General features: G+C 53.1%; 1 protein-coding gene across 2 annotated transcripts in view; it reads left to right on the top strand.

The window, feature by feature from the left end:
* The window catches only part of KDM4B (lysine demethylase 4B), a 121,084-nt gene that overhangs the window by 20,368 nt on the left and 77,250 nt on the right, over positions 1-23,466 (top strand). For both annotated transcript variants that reach the window (XM_059888653.1, XM_059888652.1), the window contains exon 2: positions 20,233-20,398. In XM_059888653.1, the coding sequence (XP_059744636.1) occupies positions 20,258-20,398 (141 nt within the window). In that variant the 5' untranslated portion in view covers positions 20,233-20,257. The remainder of the gene's footprint in view (positions 1-20,232; positions 20,399-23,466) is intronic.

Genomic DNA, 23,466 nt, shown 5'->3' with positions numbered 1-23,466 from the left:
GCACACACACTAGTGCCCCTGAACTCACGTCGACACCTGCAGTTCCAGCCGTCCGTGCGGACTGTGTGCCAACCTCCCCTTTCCTGTTCTGTAACCCCTGGCTCTGTCGCTGAGAACCCTGCATCACCCACAGTAAAAGAAGCCTCTGGAATAAGTCAGTATTTGTTTTATCTTGATCTCAAAGGCATGTAGCTCCAAAGCCACACTTAAAAGCCACATGGGCTGGTTATTCCTTTTCCTCATCCTTGTGGTTGAGTTGTTTACTTGAAATTCGGTTTGGTTTGCTTCTGTTTGTATTTCATTGTAGGATTCCTGTCCATCCCAGTTCTTGTTGATTTCATTCATTCTCTCTTTCACTCAATATGTGGGACATAGCATGGTTCAAGGTCAGAACTGTGCAGAAAGGTGTCTGGCGAGATGTCAGTCCCCTCCTCCCTCCTCAGGAACCATCTCATTAGCTTATGTCTTAGAAGAGCAGACATTTTTTTTTGGCTGTGCAGCATGGCTTAAGGGATCTTAGGTTTCTGACCAGGGATTGAACCCACTCCCTCAGCAGTGGAAGCCCAGAGTCCTAACCATTGGACCTCCAGGGAAGTCCCATGTATATTTTCTCATTCATGAAAAGTGCCACAGTGGGTTTCCTGGGTCAGAAGATCAGCTCAGGTGTTAGCATCCGCCAGGGTCCCTCCCAGGAGGGCTGATGCGTTTGTTCCTCCGGCAGCACCGAGAGGGGCTGGGCCCTCAGCCTTACCAGCAGGGGGCTCTGTTCTCTTTAGAACAGACCTGCTGTCCTGAGCCGTCAGTACCAGGGTCTCTGTGTAGTTTCAATTGGAATTTCCAAAAATGAGGAGTGAGGTTGAGCATCACCTAATATGTGAAAAGCCAGTTTGATATCTTTTCTGTGAATAGTCTGTTGATGCTTTTCACCCACTTTTCAGCTGGATTTGTGCCCTTTCCCCGCTAATTTTGTAAACTTAGTAATAATATGTCTTAGGGAGCCCTTTGTAGCATGTATTACAAATATGTAATCTCAGTTTCCTGGGTGCATTTTGACTTCTTAATGGTGGTTTAATTTTTTTTTTTGAGATAGTCAAAGTTACGAGTCTTTTGTTTTTTCTTGTGGCTGCACTGAGCAGCATGTGGGGTCTTAGGCCCCCAGCCAGGGATCGAACTCGCGCCCCCTGCATTGGAAGTGCAGGCTTAACCATTGCACTGCCAGGGAGGCGCCTGAATCTTTCCTTCTGCTGCCTCTGGGTTTTGAGCTGCCGTTGGAAAGCCTTTTCCTCCGTGTTCCCTGTCAGTGCTTGTGTGGGTCCTCATTCCTCGGGAGTTCCTTGTGGACCTGACTTGACCTTCCTCCCAGTGGTGGACCCCCGTCCCAGCCCCACTGTTTAAATTCCATCCTTCCCCAGTGCTTTGAGAAGCCACCCTGCCTCCCCCGCCGCCTGACCTGTGACCTCCACCCCCAGTCCCCGGAGGGGGTCACCCTCTAGAAAGCTGTGTGCACGCACCCCCCTTTGCGGCATGCAGCACGCATACTGTGCGCCCCTCAGGACTTGGTGGGTTGCTTCCCTGTGTTTCGGGCCCATGAAATCCGGGCCTGGTGTTCGCTCAGAAGTCTGTTTCTTAACACCCCAGTCACCAGGCCCTTGTGCTCCCAGCCCTGCAGGGGCCGGTCCTGCAGAGGAGCCAGGGTGGACAGGGAGGCCGTGTGTCCAGGTCATAAAGGCCTGAGGGCAGCCTGCTGGAAGGGGGTGGGGGGATTTTTTTCAAAAAAGAGATGCTGCCAGACTGCCCTTGGGAGAGGTCCTGGGGGCCTGTCGTCGGATCTTCCTTCCTGGTCCTGCTGAGGCTCCTAGGTGACATGGCCCAGGACAGCTGCCGTTTACAAGGGTGTACCTTGCGCCAGGGTTCTCGGATGCGCCTGTCTATGGTCAACACCACGAGCAGGCCGTGGTGCCCCACTTGAGAGGTGAGGAATCTGAAGCACAGGGATTAGGAACTTGCTCCCAGTCATGTGATGGGTTGGGACCAGGCCTCTGGGGATCTGTGCTGGTCTCCAGAGCCCCGCTGTGGTCTCTATAGAGAGTAGAGAAGGATGTACCGTGGGAAGTGTGATTGTGAAACTGTGTGTGAAGCTCTGCCACCCAGGAGTGGGCTCCAGAGGCCGCCTCTGGGGTATAGCTTCTTTTTGTCCTTGGCTCCATTGCTGCAGCATTTAGCATCTTCTCAGGTCCTTGTTGGATGCTTGTAGATCTCCTTCCAGGAAGTGTCCATTTAAGTCCTTTCAGATCGGATCAGATCAGTTGCTCAGTCGTGTCTGACTCTTTGCAACCCCATGAATCACAGCATGCCAGGCCTCCCTATCCATCACCAACTCCCGGAGTTCACTGAGACTCAAGTCCATCGAGTCAGTGATGCCATCCAGCCATCTCATCCTCTGTCATCCCCTTCTCCTCCTGCCCCCCAATCCCTCCCAGCATCAGGGTCTTTTCCAATGAGTCAACTCTTCACATGAGGTGGCCAAAGTACTGGAGTTTCAGCTTTAGCATCATTCCTTCCAAAGAAATCCCAGGGCTGATCTCCTTCAGAATGGACTGATTGGATCTCCTTGCAGTCCAAGGGACTCTCAAGAGTCTTCTCCAACACCACAGTTCAAAAGCATCAATTCTTCGGCGCTCAGCCTTCTTCACAGTCCAACTCTCACATCCATACATGACCACAGGAAAAACCATAGCCTTGACTAGACGGACCTTTGTTGGCAAAGTAATGTCTCTGCTTTTGAATATGCTATCTAGGTTGGTCATAACTTTCCTTCCAAGGAGTAAGCGTCTTTTAATCTCATGGCTGCAGTCACCATCTGTAGTGATTTTGGAGCACAGAACAATAAAGTCTGACACTGTTTCCACTGTTTCCCCATCTATTTCCCATGAAGTGATGGAACCGGATGCCATGATCTTCATTTTCTGAATGTTGAGCTTTAAGCCAACTTTTTCACTCTCCACTTTCACTTTCATCAAGAGCCTTTTGAGTTCCTCTTCACTTTCTGCCATAAGGGTGGTGTCATCTGCATATCTGAGGTTATTGATATTTCTTCCGGAAATCTTGATTCCAGCTTGTGTTTCTTCCAGTCCAGCATCCCTTAGCCACTTGTGAATCAGAATTTGTCTTTGTTGTTGAACTGTAAGAGTGCTTTATATATTCTGGATGCAAGTTCCTTTTGAGATCTGAGGTTTGCAGATCCCTTCGCCTCTCCTGTGGGTGGTCTTCACCTTCTTGATTACGTCCTTTGAAGCACTGAGTCAGTTTGTTAATTTTTCTCTAGTCACTTGTGCTTTTGCTGTTATATCTAGACACCATTGTCTCATCCCAGGTCACAAAGGTTAATTCCTGTGTTTTCTTCTCAGAGTTTTCACTAACATTTAAACCCGTGAGTTAATTTTGAGTTAGTTTCTGTCTGTGGTGTGAGGTAGGGGTCCAGCTTCATTCTTTGGCACGTGGACATCCAGTCTTCCCAGCACCATCGTGGAGAAGACTGCTCTTCACCCCTTGGCCACTCTTGTCAACCTCATTGAAAACCAGCTAACTGGACGTGTTTATTTTTGGACCGTCCACTCTTGTCCACTGAGTTCTGGGTGCATCCTGAGGCCGGGACCACGTTGTCTTAATCACTGTGCCTTTGTCACCCTGGGTTATTTTATTTTATCATTAATTCATTTGGCTGCCCAGGGTCTTAGTTGCGGCAGGCGGGATCTTTGATCTGTGTTGTGGCACGTAGGATCTTTAGTTGCAACATGTGGAATCCAGTTCCCTGACCAGGGATTGAACCCCAGCCCCTTGCTTTGAGAATGTGGAGTCTTAGCTCAATGGACCACCAGGGAAGTCCCCCAAACTATTTTATATCTAGTCTCAGGGTGGACGTTAAAGAGAAACAATACAGTTCTTATGCCTCCAGGTGATGAGATGAGAGCCTCCCTAGTGGGGATCCAGACAATCCCTGGGACCCACCTCCTCTCTGAGCCATCACCACTTCCGCAGGGGCATTTTGTTGTCCATAAGGACACAGAGGATCTGGTGAGATGTCTGTACACGAGAGTCTCTTTTCCCAGGACATGAAGGCTGATGAAAACACTAGCTTTTCAGGTCTGTCAAACAGGAAGCACTGGGAACTCATGTTCAGCAGGTTGGGTCTTTAATCGGCCCTGAAACTGGACTGCAGGCTGCTGTCAGCTGGCTTCTGCTTTTCTTAGAGGTTTGGATCTTTTGACATCCAGGCTCTCCTCTTCCAACTAAGTCCTGCTGTGCAGTGAGCTTCAGAGGAAGGAGATAGAGGTGGTTGTGTTTCTAAAGTTTTTTTGTGGGTGTGCTTTTGATACTTTATTTTGAAATAATTTGAGAGGCATTGAAATGTTACAAAGACAGTAAAGAGTTCCTGTGTCCCTGTGTTCCTTTCAGCCACCCTCCCCGGATGTTAACATCTGACATAACTGCAGAAGGATGACCGGAAGAAGTGATAATAATAACTTCAGATTTGATTAGGATCCCAGTGCTTGACCCTCTCAGCCCCATTTCTGCTCAGGACCCCAGCCGGGACCGCACAGTGAAGGTGTCAGCCTCCTCAGACTCCTCAGAGCCAAGGCTGTTTCTCAGTCTGCTTGTTTGTCATGACCTTGACACTTGGGTTTTGTAGCATCCTTCACCTTGGCTTGGTTTCTCACGGTTACACAAAAGTTGTGCGTTTGTTGGAGGCTGCCCTGGGGTGATGTGCTGATTGTCTCCTTGCCTGTGGGGTCAGCCTTCACCCCTCGGATAAGGTGGCCCTGGCCAGGATTCTCTGATGCCAAGTTTCAGGGTTTCCCGCTGGGACCTCCAGACAGCGCACCTGTTTCTTATCAAATATTTGCATGTCGATTTCAGTGTCCACCGTGGATTTTCCTGGCAGCAGTGGTCACTGTGTGGACCTCACGGTGCATTGCATTTATGTTGCCTGCATTCCTTCCGCATTTATGAACTAGAACACTTTTTTTTTCCCTTTGATATTTATTGACTTGGCTGTGCCAGGTCTTAGTTGCAGCCCTTGAGATTTTCGGTCGTCCTTGTGGCATGCAGGATCTTTAGTTGCGGCGTGTGGGATCTAGTTCACTGACCAGGGAGCACACCCAGCCCACCTGCATTGGGAGCCTGGAGGCTTGGCCACTGGACCACCAGGGAAATTCCTGTGAACTAGAATTCTTCTGTAGAAGACAGCTGTCCCTCCTTCCCCTTTGCATTGCATTTTGAATTTCATACCTAAGGATGGGCATGTGTTTATAGTATCCTGTGGGTTACAGTCCAGGATGCTAGCTGTTCATCCTGTCCTCACTTTTATCGTTGGGGGCCCCATCTTTTAGGAGTGTTTGCACCCTCCCTGTCCCCACAAGGGGCTCCAGCTCACCTTGTATTTTCCCTGCCCCCGCCCTGCACTTGACTGTTTCTTCAGGGAGCCCTGGTTCCTGCTGTAGGGGAGGGTGTTTAAAAGCTGACATCTAGGGGCTGGTATGTTCAGTGCTATAGGTGGCATGGCCTCCCGGGCCCTTGGGTCCACACAGCCTGGAACTGTGAGTGTGAATCCCTGCACAGGGGACGACTGTACTTATTTCTGTATCTTTCTGTGTATGTTTTTCAAAAGCCCTTGAGTTCATGCTGCTTTGATGATGGAGGCTCTGGGTGGTCTCCTTGCCCCTTGATGGGCACACAGAGCCCCTGCAGGCCAGGCTGAGTGACAGGAAGCTCCAGACCCCTTTTGAGAGCTTCTTAGGGCTCATGGCCGAGGGCAGACCAGGCCAAATTGGGCCCTGAGCCCTCCCGGGTCAGGTAACACACAGGCGTATGCTTCCTGCCTTTCTGGGCAACAGACGCTGATCAGTTCGTCGTCTCTCAGGCCCTGGGCCCAGCTCCAGGGTCATGTGGGTTGTGTGGGTGGCTCCACCTGAGGGCCAGCCCTGGGTGCCCAGAGCTGGTATAGGACCAGGGGCCCAGGTATCCCTGTGGGGTCTCCAGAGATGCCAGCAGTCGGTGGCAGTTCCGGTGCCCCAGCATGTAGGAACAGATGGCTCGTCCCTTGTTCTGCCGCTTCTTCCCCGCCCCACCTGCCTGCCCAGTGCGGAGGGCGGAGGAGGAGGTGAAGGAGGAGCCATCAGCATCTGGGGCTTTGGCAGGTGCCTCCAACAGCGACATCATCTGATCGCCGCATGACGCTTTTTAAAGGAGAAATGGTCAGACCGTGCCTCTTGGAGGTGGTGTCGTCTGAGGCCTGGGGTCGCCGCCTAACCTGTCACCTTGCTGCCTACCCTGCCTACTGGACACCCCCGTCTACGTGGAGTTCTGTCTTCAGCACAGGCTTTCCGGCCCTGCCAGCTTGTACAGCGGGAGACACCAGGCCTTTCTGTTCTGTTTTCCTTAAAAAAAATTACTTAGACTTTAATTTTTAAACAGTTATAGATTTATAGAGAAAATTGAGGCTGGTAGGGCGAGTTCCCTATACCCTTGACCCCGACACCCAGTCTCCAGTTTCTCTGTATTACATGATGAGTGCGTTTGTTGCAATCCATGAACCTTATGGAGACTTTCTTTTTTTTTTTTTACTTTACAATATTGTATTGGTTTTGCCATACATCAACATGAATCCACCACGGGTGTACACGTGTTCCCCATCCTGAGCCCCCCTCCCACCTCCCTCCCTGTACCATCCCTCTGGGTCATCCCAGTGCAGCAGCCCCAAGCATCCTGTATCCTGCATCGAACCTGGATGGGTGATTCGTTTCTTATATGATATTATGCATGTTTCAACGCCATTCTCCCAAATCATCCCACCCTCTCCCTCTCCCACAGAGTCCAAAAGACTGTTCTATACATCTGTGTCTCTTTTGCTGTCTTGCATACAAGGTTATCGTTACCATCTTTCTAAATTCCATATATATGCGTTAGTATACTGTATTGGTGTTTTTCTTCTGGCTTCACTCTATATAATAGGCTCCAGTTTCATCTACCTCATTAGAACTGATTCAAATGTATTCTTTTTAATGGCTGAGTAATACTCCATTGTGTATATGTACCACAGCTTTCTTATCCATTCGTCTGCTGATGGACATCTAGGTTGCTTCCATGTCCTGGCTATTATAAACAGTGCTGCGATGAACACTGGGGTACACCTGTCTCTTTCAGTTCTGGTTTCCTTGGTGTGTATGCCCAGCAGTGGGATTGCTGGGTCATAAGGCAGTTCTATTTCCAGTTTTTTAAGGAATCTCCACACTGTTCTCCATAGTGGCTGTACTAGTTTGCATTCCCACCAACAGTATAAGAGGGTTCTCTTTTCTCCACACCCTCTCCAGCATTTATTGCTTATAGACTTTTGGATCGCAGCCATTCTGACTGGTGTGAAATGCTACCTCATTGTGGTTTTGATTTGCATTTCTCTGATAATGAGTGACGTTGAGTATCTTTTCATGTGTTTGTTAGCCATCTGTATGTCGTCTTTGGAGAAATGTCTATTTAGTTCTTTGGCCCATTTTTTGATTGGGTCATTTATTTTTCTGGAATTGAGCTGCAGGAGTTGCTTGTATATTTTTGAGATTAGTTGTTTGTCAGTTGCTTCATTTGCTATTATTTTCTCCCATTCTGAAGGCTGTCTTTTCACCTTGCTTATAGTTTCCTTTGTTGTGCATAAACTTTTGATTTTAATTAGGTCCCATTTGTTTATTTTTGCTTTTATTTCCAATATTCTGGGAGGTGGGTCATAGAGGATCCTGCTGTGATTTATGTCGGAGAGTGTTTTGCCTATGTTCTCCTCTAGGAGTTTTATAGTTTCTGGTCTTACATTTAGATCTTTAATCCATTTTGAGTTTACTTTTGTGTATGGTGTTAGAAAGTGTTGTAGTTTCATTCTTTTACAAGTGGTTGACCAGTTTTCCCAGCACCGTTTGTTAAAGAGATTGTCTTTTCTCCATTGTATATTCTTGCCTCCTTTGTCAAAGATAAGGTGTCCATATGTGCGTGGATTTATCTCTGGGCATTCTATTTTGTTCCATTGATCTATATTTCTGTCTTTGTGCCAGTACCATACTGTCTTGATGACTGTGGCTTTGTAGTAGAGCCTGAAGTCAGGCAGGTTGATTCCTCCAGTTCCATTCTTCTTTCTCAAGATCGCTTTGGCTATTCGAGGTTTTTTGTATTTCCGTACAAATTGTGAAATTATTTGTTCTAGCTCTGTGAAAAATACCTTTGGTAGCTTGATAGGATTGCACTGAATCTATAAATTGCTTTGGGTAGTATACTCATTTTCACTATATTGATTCTTCCAATCCATGAACACAGTATATTTCTCCATCTATTAGTGTCCTCTTTGATTTCTTTCACCAGTGTTTTATAGTTTTCTATATATATATCTTTAGTTTCTTTAGGTAGATATATTCCTAAGTATTTTATTCTTTTCATTGCAATGGTGAATGGAATTGTTTCCTTAATTTCTCCTTCTATTTTCTCATTATTAGTGTATAGGAATGCAAGGGATTTCTGTGTGTTGATTTTATATCCTGCAACTTTACTATTTTCATTGATTAGCTCTAGTAATTTTCTGGTGGAGTCTTTAGGGTTTTCTATGTAGAGGATCATGTCATTTGCAAACAGTGAAGAGTTTTACTTCTTCTTTTCCAATTTGGATTCCTTTTATTTCTTTTTCTGCTCTGATTGCTGTGGCCAAAACTTCCAAAACTATGTTGAATAGTAGTGGTGAAAGTGGGCACCCTTGTCTTGTTCCTGACTTTAGGGGAAATGCTTTCAATTTTTCACCATTGAGGATAATGTTTGCTGTGGGTTTGTCATATATAGCTCTTATTATGTTGAGGTATGTTCCTTCTATTCCTGCTTTCTGGGGAATTTTTATCATAAATGGGTGTTGAATTTTGTCAAAGGCTTTCTCTGCATCTATTGATATAATCATATGGCTTTTATTTTTCAATTTGTTAATGTGGTGTATTGCATTGATTGATTAGTGGATATTAAAGAATCGTTGCATCCCTGGGATAAAGCCCACTTGGTCATGGTGTATGATCTTTTTAATGTGTTGTTGGATTCTGATTGCTAGAATTTTGTTAAGGATTTTTGCATCTGTGTTCATCAGTGATATTGGCCTGTAGTTTTCTTTTTTTGTGGCATCTTTGTCAGGTTTTGGTATTAGGGTGATGGTGGCCTCATAGAATGAGTTTGGAAGTTTACCTTCCTCTGCAGTTTTCTGGAAGAGTTTGAGTAGGATAGGTGTTAGCTCTTCTGTAAATTTTTGGTAGAATTCAGTGTGAAGCTGTCTGGACCTGGGCTTTTGTTTGCTGGAAGATTTCTGATTACAGTTTCAATTTCCGTGCTTGTGATGGGTGTGTTAAGATTTTCTATTTCTTCCTGGTTCAGTTTTGGAAAGTTGTACTTTTTTAAGAATTTGTCCATTTCTTCCACGTTGTCCATTTTATTGGCATGTAATTGCTGATAGTAGTCTCTTATGATCCTTTGTATTTCTGTGTTGTCTGTTGTGATCTCTCCATTTTCATTTCTAATTTTATTGATTTGATTTTTCTCCCTTTGTTTCTTGATGAGTCTGGCTAATGGTTTGTCAATTTTATTTATCCTTTCAAAGAACCAGCTTTTGGCTTTGTTGATTTTTGCTATGGTCTCTTTTGTTTCTTTTGCATTTATTTCTGTCCTGATTTTTAAGATTTCTTTCCTTCTACTAACCCTGGGGTTCTTCATTTCTTCCTTTTCTAGTTGCTTTAGTGTAGAGTTAGGTTATTTATTTGACTTTTTTCTTGTTTCTTGAGGTATGCCTGTATTATGGAGACTTTCTTGTTGACTAGGGCCCTGCTTCATCCAGCTTGCCTCGTGTCTCCCTGGTGTCCTCTTCTGTCCCAGGACCCTGATCAGGAAGGACCCCTGTGATGTTGAGACATCCCATCTCCTCAGGCTTCTCTGGGCTCTGGTAGTCCTCAGACTTTCCTTGTTGTTGATGCCCTGGACAGCTTTGAGGAGGACTAGGGTCAGAGATTTTGTTTAACTTTCCTCCTTGGGAGTTTGGTGTTTTTCTCATGGAGACACTGGGGCGCTGGGTGTGGGGAGAGGACACATGCGTGAGGCCGTTTCATCTTGGGATGCCTGCCACCAGCATGACTCTTCCCTGCTGGTGTTGACCTGGGTCCCCGGGCTGAGGTCATGCCTGTCAGGTGTCTCCACTGTAGAGTCATGCCACCCCCTTCCCATGCTGTCCCCTTTGGAAGGAGGTCACTGTGCCCAGCCGACACTTAAGCCCCCTCTGATCCCTTAGTCCTGGCTCCCCTTTGCCAGGTTGGCTGTGGCCGGGAAGGAGTCCAAGCCCCTGGTGGTGATAGGCTGGCCACGGTGTCCTCAGCCCTTATGGGAGCAAGAGAGGTGGGTGAGCCTAGCCCTGCATGGACAGAGGTCCGGGTGGACAGAGGCCTTGCCTTGCCTGTGGCCTGAGAACTGAGCTTTGACCTCAGCCTCGGAGCTTCCAGCCTCTCTCCTGGGGTCAATGCTGTCATCCCCCAGAGCATGAGGGCAGGAGGCGCCATGGTCTCGGTGACCTTGCAGCCATGGGCAGCAATAGACTGGGGTCTGTCCAGCCGAGGACCACAGGCTCAGGCGGTCTCTGCCTAACCGCCAACGCGCTGCCGGGTCGTCATCATCCTCCAGGGAGAGAGTGTGCCAAGAGGCAGTGACAAGTGACCGGGGAGACACGTGGTCCATTAGACATGCATGAAGGGGGCGTACCTGTGGGCACTGGGAATGAAAGGGCCCCCTCCTCCTTCGTCAGGGGGATGCGTATGGAAGCCTCCGGCTCAGTTTCTCTTTGCTGCTGTAACAAACGACCACAGATACAGTGGCTTAACACAATGTGGTCTGTCATCTCACTTCCCTGGAGGCCAGAAGTCTGACCCGGGTCTCACTGGGTTGGGACCAAGGCCTAGGCAGGGCTGTGTTTGTCATGGAGGCCCCAGGGGTGAATCTGTTTCTCTCCATTTCCAGCTTCTAGAGGCGCCGCATCCTTGGCTGGTGGGCCCTTGTCTTCAGAGCGCATCGCTGTGACCTCTGCTGACTCTGACCCTCTCACCTCCCTCTCCGAAGGACCTTTGGGTGACACTGGGCCCCCTGATAATCCAGGAGCATCTGCCATGTCAAGATGCTTAATCCTGCCTCGGGTCTGTCGCCACCGAAGAGAGCGTAGTCACAGCTCCCGGGGACCAGGATGGGAATGTGCCGGGGGCCATTGTTCTGCCAGGCACAGCCGCATGGGGGCGGGGAGGGGGATGCCAGAGTAATCAAATCCCCAGACACCAGCTCTTGTTGCTGGCGGGGCAGGTGGCAGCCATGCAAGTGGGAGAGGCCAGGGAGCCCTTGGGATCTCACGTTGCCATGGGCGGCTTAGCAGGTTCAGAGGATGTGGCAAGCACCCGAGGCTGGTAATTCCACAGCTTGGTGTGGCCTTTCAGCCCTGGAGGTGGGACCTGTTAGAAGGCAGTTAAATCAGGACTTCCTTGGTAGGCCAGTGGTTAAGACTCCACACTTCCAGTGCAGGGGGCACAGGTTCAAAGCCTGGTTGAGGGAACTAAGATTCTACATGTCATGTGGCTCAGCCAAAAAAAAAAAATGTACAGAAGACCATGAAATCAATTTAGTGGGTTGTACCCAAAAATTTTAGTAACCTAATTAAAATAAGAAAACATCAATAGGCATTGTCTATTGAAATGGTGTTTGTGGGACTCATGCTATTTAAAGCTACCACTGAGTTGGGGGAAGTACGGGGGACCTAGTTCCATGTAGCCAGGACCCCAGGGCCCTAGGACCTAGCTGCCCAGCCCAGAAGGTCAGCCCCCAGTGACCAGTCCAGCCTTGGGCAACATGTGCGACGGCACTGGCAGGAAGGATCTGGCAGACCCCAAGCCCAGGTGTCTGGAAAGCGGGGGTGGGGAGGCCAGACTGTTGGGGCCCTGGCGCCACACCCCATGTTTGGAGTCTTGTCCTGTGTCCATTCAGCAAGTGTCCCTGAGCCCGGCTGTGAGTGCTGTGGTTGGGACTCTGCTCTGCGAGGGTCTCAGCTGCACAATGGCTGCTCCTGGGGGTATAGATGGCAGTCACCATGTGGCAGTTCGCATCCGACTGTCCTCCTCCAGGGGCACCTTCCCTGCCTGCGGGGTTCCCGAGGAGGCAGGACTTCGTGTACATCTCCCAGGAGTGCCTGTACCCTAAGGCTTCCAGAAGCTTCTTGGGTCTGATGCGATTGTTCATGGAGGCCCTCACTTCCTCAGCTGATATTTAGGAGCTGAATGTAGACTGGGCCGTTTTTGGGAGGCTTTGGGGGAAAGGTGCTCGTGGTTGTGGATTTTCATGTCCCTGGAAATGTCTGAACAGAGGCAGGCGTGCCTGGGCTACATGCAGCTGCGAGGTGCATAATTTGGAGTTGAGATATAGCAGCCATCAGTTTTGTTCACCGTGCTTTTATTCTGTGCGTTTTAGAAACCATCGCCATTGCTGAAACCCAGCAGAAACCCTAAGAGAAGCCACTTACTGGCCTGTTGGTCTCTGCGGCCTCGCTCCCCACGACCGACAAGGAACCGTGAAGTAAGTGGTGTGTGGTTCCGTCCCCAGGGCTGCTGGTGGAGAAGGCGGCCCTGTTTGGTTCTGAGTTCTTGGGTGTCCAGGGACCTGATGCCCCAAGAGGAGCCCGGAGCCCTCAGGGTGGTTCTGCTGGGTGGGTCTGTTCTCCTATGGGCTCCATGTCTGCACGTTGGCCCCTCACTTCTAGAAGCCCTGAGAAGCCTCGTGCGTTTCAGGGGACACCACCAGGCTTGCTCAGGACGAGCAGCTCTGTCTATGTCGTGTCCCTGGGCGGGATGCCATATCTGGCTTCACTGAGGGGCATATTCACCTCACCGCAGTCATGGGGAGGGGAGGGTCTCTAAAAATGAAGAATTATTTTTTGAATGCTTTGAAAAGAATCCTGAAGCCCAGCTGCTTCTGAGTTTCAGCTCCAGGGTTTCCACCTTCTCCTGGACTTTTCTAATTAACCAGGGACAGAGGGTTCACAGAGGGTGGCCTCTGAAGGTGGCCTGAGGGGATCACTGGTGACAGGAGAGGGTGTAGCCTGAGTGTCTCGTGGTCAGCACCCACGGGTTGGGGAGGATTCAGGGTGGGACGAGCGGCCCCATGCTCCAAGCCACGGTGAAGAAGGCTCGTGTTCACTGTTTACCTGATCCGGAGGCTCCTACCAAGGCCTTGTGGCTGATGAGGGCCCAGCATGGACTAGAGCGTGGTCTTGTGTGTTCTACCATGATTTAGGAACCCAGGAGTTGGGCTGTGGAGCTCAGGTTCCCCTCTCCCTAGGGTGGCGTGCAGGTTTTGCTCCTTAAAGGGTAGCTGTCAGGCCTCTGAGTCCAGGGTGTGGCCTGAGGACCCCTTGGCCCACCATCTGTTCTTGTAAATAAAGTTTTATTGGTGCATAGCTGCAACTGTTCATTGATGTCTCCCTTCTCACAGTGGTGGGATTGAGTGGTGCCCAAGGGGCTCTGTGGGCAGCCTCATGATGGGCACATCCTCTTGAGAGGGTCGTGACAAGGAGAGCTTTTTTTTCAAAGTTCAAACAGATACTGAAGATCAGCAGCAGAAGGTGGTCTTAGCCCAAGTTTTTCAGTGGAGAAATGAGCTAAATGTTTCTTGTTTGCGCTTGTCGTTTTGAGCAAAGGCCCCGACCCTAGGGTACACATGACTGTTGATTCGCCTGCCGCCTGCAGCTTGGGGGGAGGTACTTAAGTGGAAAGACTGGGTGTCGAACCAGGACACCCTTATCGCCTGAGTTGCCTGAGGTTGTGACCACGACCACGCCATTCATGGGGCTTATTGAGATTTCTTATTGAGGGCCAGTGCTGCTGGCCCTGCAGCATCTTCTGAGTGTGTGGGCCTGATCCTGGCTGATCCCAGGTGGTACATGCTTGCTCTGGGATCAGCCAAGTGGCTCTGGGAATGTGGAGGATGGGCCGAGCCTGGGGATAGAGCTCCAGGGCAGGACCTCTGCCGTGGTGTCACACAGCCCCGCTTACAGTTCACACCTCCTGAGTCCTCCGCACAGCTCAGCCGAGTGGCAGGGGGACTGATGAGGTGACAGCCTTGTACCCAGCCTGCGCTGGCACCAACGTGAAGATGCAGGCCAAGGTCACCTGGGCGGGGACGAGCAGCTGGAAGCAGCTCCCAAGGCTTTCTGGGGCCACAGGCTGTGCTCGTGAGTCAGCTCTGCGGCCAGAGAGAGACTCCAGGCTCTGTGCCTGGGGTGCTGTCTGTGTCTGCGTGGTGGGAGGACGGAAGGGGTTGGGAGGGCAGCATTGCAGACCACTGGGTATTGCTTGGTCCTCTTCCTGGTTTTCTGGAAACTTCTGTCTGAGTGGGCAGAGGTGTTTGTCCTTCCAGGCCGCCCCTCACAGCTGCAGTCCTAGGTGGCAGGGGCGTGGTGACTGTTACTTATTTCTTTCTGTGATGGATTTTTTTTAATACTCTTTTTTAAAAATTTATTTTTGGCCCTGCTGGGTCTTGGTTGCTGAGCACATGGTTTTCTCTAGTTGCGGCGAGTCGGGGTACTCTTTGATGCAGAGTGTGGGCTTCACGTTGCAGAGCACAGTGTGGGCGCGTGGACTTCAGTAGTGTGTCTCATGGGGCTTAGTTGTCCAGAGGCATGAGGAATCTTCCGGGACCAGGGATCCAACCCATGTTGCCCGCATCACGGGGCAGATTCTTAACCACTGACCTACCAGGGAAGCCCTATGTGCTAGATTTTTCTCATGGTGTTTGAGGGAGATGGAATAGTGCCCCCCGAGATGCTCAGGCCCTGATCATGGGACCTGTGAAGATGTTCCCTGACATAGCGAGAGGGTCTCAGCGGCTGGGACGATGTTACAGATCAGGAGATGGGTGCTCAGCCTGGCTTATCTGAGCTGTCTGACATCATCACAGGAGTCCTTCTAAGAAGGAGATGGGTTCAGAGAAGGAGACCTGGTGATGGAGGCAGAGGTCAGAGAAAAGAGTCTGAGAGACGGGAAAAAGAGTCTGAGAGACGGGAGATGCTGCACTGCTGGCTGTGAGGATGGAGGGAGGGGCCCGAGCCATGCAGGTGGTGCCTCTAGCAGCTGGGAAAGTCAGGAGCCCCCAGAAGGCACACAGCTCACGAGAGATCCGCACAGGACTCCTGGCCCTCACAACTCGGAGGGCAGTTTGCGCCGTTGGAGCCCTAGGTTTGTGGAGCTTGTTTGGTAGCTGGCAGGAATGTGCACAGAGCTGTGGGCCCTGTGTGTTTCAGTCTTGGCGTCGTTCAGATAAGCGTCAGGATGGACCCCCCCTGGCGCTCGGGCCCCACCCCCACCCTGCGCCCACACAAGCCCCGTCAGGCTGTGCCCTCCCACCTTCCTGCCTCTGCGCTCTGCTCGCCTTGTCTATCTCACCCCTGGAGTAGGTTCAGTCCAGTTTCGTGGGGCGGACTCAGGTTGAGGCCGTGTCCTCGCATCCTCTGAGGGGCCCCTGGCGCCTGTGCTCCCCCGTCTTAGTGCTGCTGCTCCTGCTGCATGGAGGCGGCACCCTGAGCCCCCGATCCAGCTGCACATGCCAGGGGCAAAGGTTTCTCTGATTTGGGCTGGGGATGTAGAAGGGCAGCAGGTACTGGACCCGAGTGCCCCCTGGACTTCAGGCTCTGTGTGATCAGGGAGCACGCCTGGTGTGCAGGGAACCCAGGTGGTAGACAGTGCTCCATGCAGAGAAGGATGAAGTAGGGAACTGTATGCAGGTTTGAGGGACATGTGACAGAGTGCCAGGCCCACGTGGTAGGCTGGAGAGGGGGTCGGGACGGGGCTGGGAGTGTCACGCTCTGCCTCCGTGGTGCGTTTCGTCTTGACTCTTGTTGGAGGGGCAGCCGTTCCTCCTGGGCCCAAGCCTGCTCAGGAGCCCCTGGTTGTCGTCCCCTGTTGGGAACTGGGCTTTGGTGGCAGGAGCTGAGCCGAGATGGGGGCAGGCCCAGGGCTGGCCAGGAGTCCCAGGGAGGCTGGGGCTTTACCTGGCAGCAGGTGGAGCAGGTAGAGGGAGGGGCCGGGGGAGAAATCTGGGGGAGAGTCACCTCTGGGGTGGGGGCATATTGTACTCAGAGAGCCCTGGAATCCTTTTCAAAGACGGTGCACTCCTCAAGGTTTAGCTGTGTTGTGAGGTTACGTTTTCTCCAGAGAACATACCTTCCCACACACTGAGTACTGTATTCTTGTCAAACCCCAGAGTTGCAGGTTCCCAAGGTTCAGTTCCTGGACAACATCTGCCATTAGCCTCAGAAACCCTTAGTCCAGGGCCCACTGGGTGAGAAAGATGAGACTGTCTCCTGGGGAGGCGGCGTCCCTGCCAGTCATCTCTTGTCTGAATCCTGGGTCTCAGATGGACAGATTGTGCCTGGCTGTAGGAGGCCCACCCCTTGGGGTGTTTCTTACCCACCCTCTCCTGCCCGGGCTCCTGGGGGTGCCTACCCCAGGCAAGGGTCCAGATCCAAAGAGCCTTCTGCTCCTGGGAGGGGCGGGAAAGAGCCTTACCTGGTCACCGCGGTGTAGCACAAGTGGGGTGGCAACCTTCATGGGGGGCAGCCAGAGTGCCCCCACGGCCCAGCCCACGAGTCCCCAAGTTTGAAGGCCACTGGGGGAGGTACCAGCGCAGGAGGGCCCCTCTGGGCTAGACTCACTGGGACCTAGAGAGCGGGGGATCACCTGTCAACCTGACTCAGTGCCCCCTCTTGTCAGATGTGTCTTGGTGAGGAGGAGCTGCCCAGGACGGCCGGGAAATGCCCGTCCCGTGTGGTCCTGCTCCTCCGTCCCAGGCGGTGGGGTGCAGGGGGCCTGGGGGGCCTCAGGAAGGCTAAGTCATGTAGGGCCTCCCGAACACATGACTTTAAAAAGAGATAATCACTTCATTGAGAGGTGATTCACAGAGCAGTTTATCCATTTAGCTTGTGTAAAACTCCCCGGCTGTGGCCTGTATGGATGCTCTGCCCGTAGCCTCAGGATGAGGAGTGGGGAGAGAGGGGCACAGTCTTTCCTGCTAGGGACTTTGAGAGCTGGGGTGGGAGTGGGCGGGGGACCCACCAAGTGTCTCTGGAGTTGACACCTCCTGTAGACACCTCCTCCATGGCCGACCCAGGGGATGTCCTCCGTCTTTCATGAGGTGAGGGGCTCAGGTTTGGGGGAGCCCTCCTGTGGGCTGAAGAGATGAGGGCTCTAGTCGCCCATCCTGCCAGGCTCCAGAGGTTTTATTTAACTTTGCAAGTGCAGAACTTTCTTCTTTTCTTCTCCTCCACGCCAACCTCTGTTTCTTTTTTGGTGGGAGTAGCAGCTTTATTCGGTGAAGGCAATGGCACCCCACTCCAGTACTCTTGCCTGGAAAATCCCATGGACGGAGGAGCCTGGTGGGCTGCAGTCCATGGGGTCGCTAAGAGTCAGACACGACTGAGTGACTTCACTTTCACTTTTCACTTGCATGCACTGGAGAAGGAAATGGCAACCCACTCCAGTGTTCTTGCCTGGAGAATCCCAGGGACAGGGGAGCCTGGCGGGCTGCTGTCTATGGGGTCGCACAGAGTCGGACACGACTGAAGCGACTTAGCAGCAGCAGCAGCAGCAGCAGCAGCTTTACTGAGATTGACTCCACCCGTCAGCCAGTTCCTCCATTTAAAACACATAATTCTGACGTGTGTGTTCAGAGTCCTGCAGCCATCGCCACAGTTGACGAACATTTCCATCGCTCCCTAAAGAAACCCGACCTTAGCCTCCGGGGTCCTTCTGGGTCTGCTCCATCCCGCTGTGGCAAGTGTCAGGGCTTCCTTTCCTTCCGTGGCCGAGCGACACTCCCGATGTGCCACTGAGTGGAGGGGCTTGGTTTGCGTACCTTCATTTGCTGATGGGCACTCGAGGTGCTTCCACCTTTTGGCTGCTGTGAATCGTGCTGCTGTGGACATCTGTGTATAGGTTTTTGTGTGGACAGATGTTTCTCTTGGGTGTATACTTAGTAGTGGGATTGCTGACTTGTGTGGTCAGTGCCACATTCAACTTTTGGGGGAACTGCCGGGCTGTTTTCCCCAGCGGCGGCGCCAGCTGGGAGTCAGGGTTCCTGTTTCTCTGCCTCCTCGCCTGCGCTTGTCATTATCTGCTTTTTCGCTCTGGCTGTTGTGGGCAAGGTGTATCTCACTGTGGTTTCCATTTGCTTTTCCCTGGTGGCTGACCGCCTCGAGCATCTTTTCATGCACTTATTGGCCATCTGTGTCTCTTTGGGAAAATGTCTGTTCGAGTCCTTTGCCCACTGTTTAATTGTGCTGTTTGTCTGTTCATGACTGAGTTGTTAGAGCCCCACTTGTCTTGGCACGGCATGGTCTGGTCAAGAGTGTGTCCATCTTTCTGGACTGTTCTGTGAGTTCCCTCATGGGGGTCCTCGGTCCCCCTGTGTTCCCAGGAGGTTGGCCCAGGGCTGGATTTCAGTCGGATTCCTTGTGTTATTTTTTTAAGTATGCACGTGTTTGATTTTCATTTGCTCTTCTTCAAAGAAACGTGCCAGGGGTTATGGAGTTTTGGGATTATAAACCGTTTAAATTTTATTTTTCATATTTACTTACTGAGAGCTTCGTTGCAAAGGGCATGAATAAGAGGAAAAACCTCACACCCGCCTCCCTTCTGAGCTGAACCTGCACGGCGGTGGCGGGTAGAGAAGCCCGGGCTCTTGCTGGGTGCAGCTGTAGGAAGCTCCACCTGCTCGCATCCCTGCCCCTCAATGGGAAAGTGGAGGGCGCTCGGGTGGGCAGGACCCTGGGGCCACCCCACTCTGCGCAGGACAGGCTGGTCTTGGGGGGAGACAGGTGTCCTGCTTGGGCTCATCTCCCACCAACAATGTGGGGTGGGGGTGGGGGGCAGTCCCTGAGGAAGGGTGGGCTCCCCGCTTGGTGATGCAGTGGTGACCCTGCGTGTGCCAGGACCCCCAGAGTCTGTACCAGTCCTGCCAGCCGTGAGTGTGACCTTCACAGCAGGGCCTTGCCTGCCGCCCCCGCCCCTGCCCCGTGTGCCCAAGTGTGGCGTGGGGTGGCCCAGGGCAGGGCCTGGTTCCAAGGAGCTGACGGGCTGAGCGGCTGTTCCTGGGCTTGTGCTGCCCTCTAGTGCCCACTGTGGGGAGTGTATTTGGAGAGCTGGTGGCTGTGACTTGGTGAATGGACACCGCCCCCCACTTCCCAGACAGGCAGGAGTCCTGCCCTTCTCACTGCCCCCCGCCCCCGCTCACTTTGTGGGGTTGTGGACTTGGTGAGTTTTCCTCCGAGTTATGGGTGTGCATGCACTGGGGTTCCGACCTTGTCCACATCCTGGAGCGAGTCTGGTTTTCTCTTGTTTGGAGAATTTAATCTGCCAACAGGGACCCTTCCCCATTGTGTCTCCCTGACTAGGATGGTCCACAGCCTCCCTGCTGGTCCCTGTGACTCTCAAAACAGGAGGGGCCTCTCTAGCCTGCAGCCTCGTCACCTGGAAGAGGTCCCCCCCTCCTCTGACTCTCCCCCTCTGTGCCATGTGGTCCAGGCTCGGCTGTAGCCCGGGGTGATGGAGCTCTGCTCTCCTGGTTTTGGGTCCTGCCTTGTGCAGCCCGTGGGTCACTCACGTGGGTCGCTGGGGCCTGGGTTCACTGACAGCAGCCGGTCCAGTGCTGGAGGGGCCCAGGCGCTGCTCGCCTGCCTGCCTACCTGCCCGTGGGGGCCCTGCCCGAGGAGGGCTTCCCTGTTCAGGAAACACACACACACACATGACCTTCCTCCCTTTTCCAGTCTGCCCCATGCCGCTGCCCCTGGAGTCCAGCTCCACGATCAATGTCAGTGAATCTGGACGTGACCCTGATATGAAAAGATTTTTCTTTCCAAGGCCTCTCGTTTGAAATGGGGGCTCAGGCCTTTAGCATTGCAGGGGCTCTTAGGACGAGGCCAGCTCTGTCTGTAACTAATTGAAGTCATTTGGTCTTTTGTGCTGGAGATGAAGCAGCCCTGGCTCCCCTGGGCCCCATTCAGCTGCACAGCCTCTGTCCTTGGGTGGGGTGCTTTGGGCCCTCGGGGTGGGGGCAGGGGGCCGGGTGGTGGTGGTGGTGCTGACCTCCTCTGTCTCCTCACAGGTGTGGCCATCCCTCCACCGCAGCCATGGGGTCTGAGGACCATGGGGCCCAGAACCCAAGCTGTAAGATCATGACGTTCCGCCCAACCATGGAGGAATTCAAGGACTTCAACAAATATGTGGCCTACATCGAGTCCCAGGGGGCCCACCGGGCGGGCCTGGCCAAGGTGAGTGACCCCCGGCCCTGTAGCCACTTTCCGTGGCTGCTGCCCTGTACCCCCCCAGGACTTGGGGCCCATGAGGCACCCATTAATCCGCTCCTTGAGCCCCTTATTTATTAAGGACACCTGTACGTTCTTTCCCCAAGCCCAGCACTGTTTTGGGCACCGGGATCCCCGAGGGCATGGACGCAGGGTGGGACTCAGCGCATTGTGATGGGACGGGCAGCCACCTCACCTCCCTGGGGCTTCGCGGAGTTGATGCTGAAGAGGGCTGACTTTCTGCCTTCATATTCCTCCTTAGATGCGTTTTTTGGGAGACTGTCATGTACGTGGGCAGGTTCAAACATTGTGATGGGGTCCAGGGAGAGCGAGTGGCCCCCTGACCCCAGCCCGCCCGCCTGGAGCAACAGGGCACCAGTTCCTCCATCTCTTCCCATGCCTTTCCCACACGGATGTGAGCATGCGCGCATGCCATAGATGGCTGCCCTCACCCTTCTGTGCAGGGGACAGGTCTCGGAGAGCCCCTTCGTGTGTGTGTGAGCCTGTGTATACCTGTGTATACATGGTTCTGCCCAGCACGTAATCTGGGAGATTAATCTGGGAGCCTGTTTGGGGTTCTTTGAGTTGCTTCCCATATGCCTGTCATTGCGTCTCACACTCAGTCCTCTGTTAGTGATGTTGGGGGTCGCCCAGCCTTTTCTGCAAAGGCCAGATAGGAAATATTTTCAGATTCTTGGGCCGGACTGTCTGTCACCACCTCTCAGCTCCGCAGCTGTGGTTGATTCGCATCCCCACAGGCCTGGCTGTGTGCCCGTAAAACCTGATGTATAGACATCAAAGTGAAGGTTTCATAGAATTTTCACCCGTTTTGAAATAAGTCTTCTTTGTCATTTTCCCTTAACCATTTAAAAATGAAAAAAAAGAACACGGCGTCAGCTTGTGGCTGGACAGAAGCAGGTGGTGGGTGGTCCTGGGCCGCAGGCCCTGGGGTCTGTCCCCCAGGCGGGGTCTGCCGTGAGGGGCAGGTGCGCTGGCCCCCCCCATCCTCCGGTGGCTTTGGTGGCCGTGTCATACCCATGCTTTTCGTCTCAGCTGCATGGAGAGCGAGAGGAGCGCCGTGGGCCTGTGGGGCCTCCTCCCCCTGATCTCTCTTCCTTGCACACCCCCCTCCCCCGCAACCCCTTTGCACAGACTCAGCAGAACATTCTCATCAAGGGCCCTGGCTCTGGTAGCCCCTGCCTGGTTCTTGTAGGTTCAGAGCCTCTATTTGGGGCTGAGAGATTGGCTGGTGGCAGTTGTCGGGCCCCTTTCCCCAGGTGCCCTGTGTGTCTGGGGTGGAGGGGGACGCCTGAGGCCTGGGGCCTCCCTTTATCTGGCATGTCTTCTGTCCCTGACCTCGTTCCGCGTCTGCTGGGATGCGGCGCCAGTTCTGTTTTTGGATCCCAGTCGTGCTTTCTGCCAGGAATCTTGTTAGCATCATGGAATGTTCTGCCGGCAGCACCTGGCGCTCCCCCCAGCCTCTCCTCTCTGTCCTCTGCTGTCACCTCCGGCTCCCACTTCTGGGTGTTTCCAGTATTTTCTTGTCGTGGGGCCATTCGGGGTGCAGCCTTGTGTGCTGGGACCGAGTATCCGCACAGACCTCGCCAGCCTATATCCTCTGGGCTCTGCATCTCTGGTCTAAGCTCTTTGAGCCGCTGGACCCACTTTTTGCCAGCTTACTTGAATCGATGGGAAACCACTCAGCCTGGATATTTTTGTGCGTCAGATGTTTTCAGGCACATTTTCTCTCTGCCCTTTGTTTGAAGGTTCCTTTCCACTCGTCTCAAGTGGTGTTTTCTGCACTGTGTTTGCTATGGGCGGGCAGGCCTCTCTGGAAGGGCATGGTAGGGGCAGGCGTGGCCACTGGGAGAACTACTGCCCCACTGTCACTGAGAGACGCTGTGAGGACAGTCATGCCGACGCAGATGCTTGCACACGTACCCGCCCTGCCCCCACCTTCAGGGACAGTGCTGGCGCCTCTGCAGGGACAGACGGGTCCAGGGAGGCGCCCCGCCACATCCTTCTTCTCAACACCCGCCCCCCCCATACTGCGTATCACTTCTTCCCCACGCAGCCCTCAGCCCTGCCAGCCTCCTTGGAGAAGGGGCCAGGTGTCTTGCTGGCCTGAGCGAGCTCTGCAGACGCCAGGTCCCCTCCACTCTAGTCCCCCCGGCCGTGACTGCCCTTCTGGGGTCGGGGTGTGTGTGTGGTGTTGGGGTTTCCTTTACCATCAAAGCTACGTTTGATGACCACCCCCCACCCCCCAACACCAGCAAAAGCTCTGCCGGGCTCAGGGCAGCTGGGTGGGGGTGGGGTGAGCACTCATTGTGAGTGGGGGGCTGGAGCTCCGGGGGGTGGGGGACTCTGGGTATGTGTGGGACTTTCGGGGTGACCAGCCACATTCCTCAGCTGTTCCTGTGCTCTGGGCCACTGCCCAGCTGGGGTCCTTTCCTCAGGCTGCTGGGGAAGGGCCGAGGGGGAAGGAGTCAGGAGGGGGCGTGGCCTGGGGTCCCAGGGCCGGGGTTAAGGGTGGTTGGGTCCTCGGTGCATCCCTGCCCGGCTCCTCTGAGCACCAGGCCTGCCACCTTCAGGCCGGCTTGGGTTCCGCTGGGTCCCAGGAGCAGAGGCTGGCCCCTGCCCTGCGTTTCACAGGGTCCCCTCCACGTGCACCCCAGCTGCCCACCGTTCCCGGCTTGGCCCATTTGTCCTGTGTCCCTGTTCCCTGGGCTGCATGATCTCTTCCCAGGAGGCGTCCCTGAAGTGGGGCTCCTGGAATGGGTGTGCACTGCAGCATCCGCATCTCTGCTCTGGGGCCTCATCCACGCGGAGTCCTGAGCTGGGCACGCGGTGGTCAGAGGGTATGATAGTGGAGCCCCTGGGTGCAGCGAGTGCATGCTGTGCCAGGCAGCACCCACAGCCCACCCTGCCCACGGCTGCTCACTCTGTGATCACACAGATCCTAGGCAGCTGCGCACAGTCCCCCCACCGCCCAAGCTGGTGATGCCCAGGTTGGCCTGGCCCTGGGGCTCCCAGGA

The sequence above is a fragment of the Bos taurus genome, chromosome 7 (assembly GCF_002263795.3).
Source record: "Bos taurus isolate L1 Dominette 01449 registration number 42190680 breed Hereford chromosome 7, ARS-UCD2.0, whole genome shotgun sequence".
In the NCBI taxonomy this organism is placed as follows: domain Eukaryota; kingdom Metazoa; phylum Chordata; class Mammalia; order Artiodactyla; family Bovidae; genus Bos; species Bos taurus.
The sequence above is the reverse complement of the archived record's forward strand: the minus strand, read 5'-3'. Positions and strand labels throughout refer to the sequence as shown.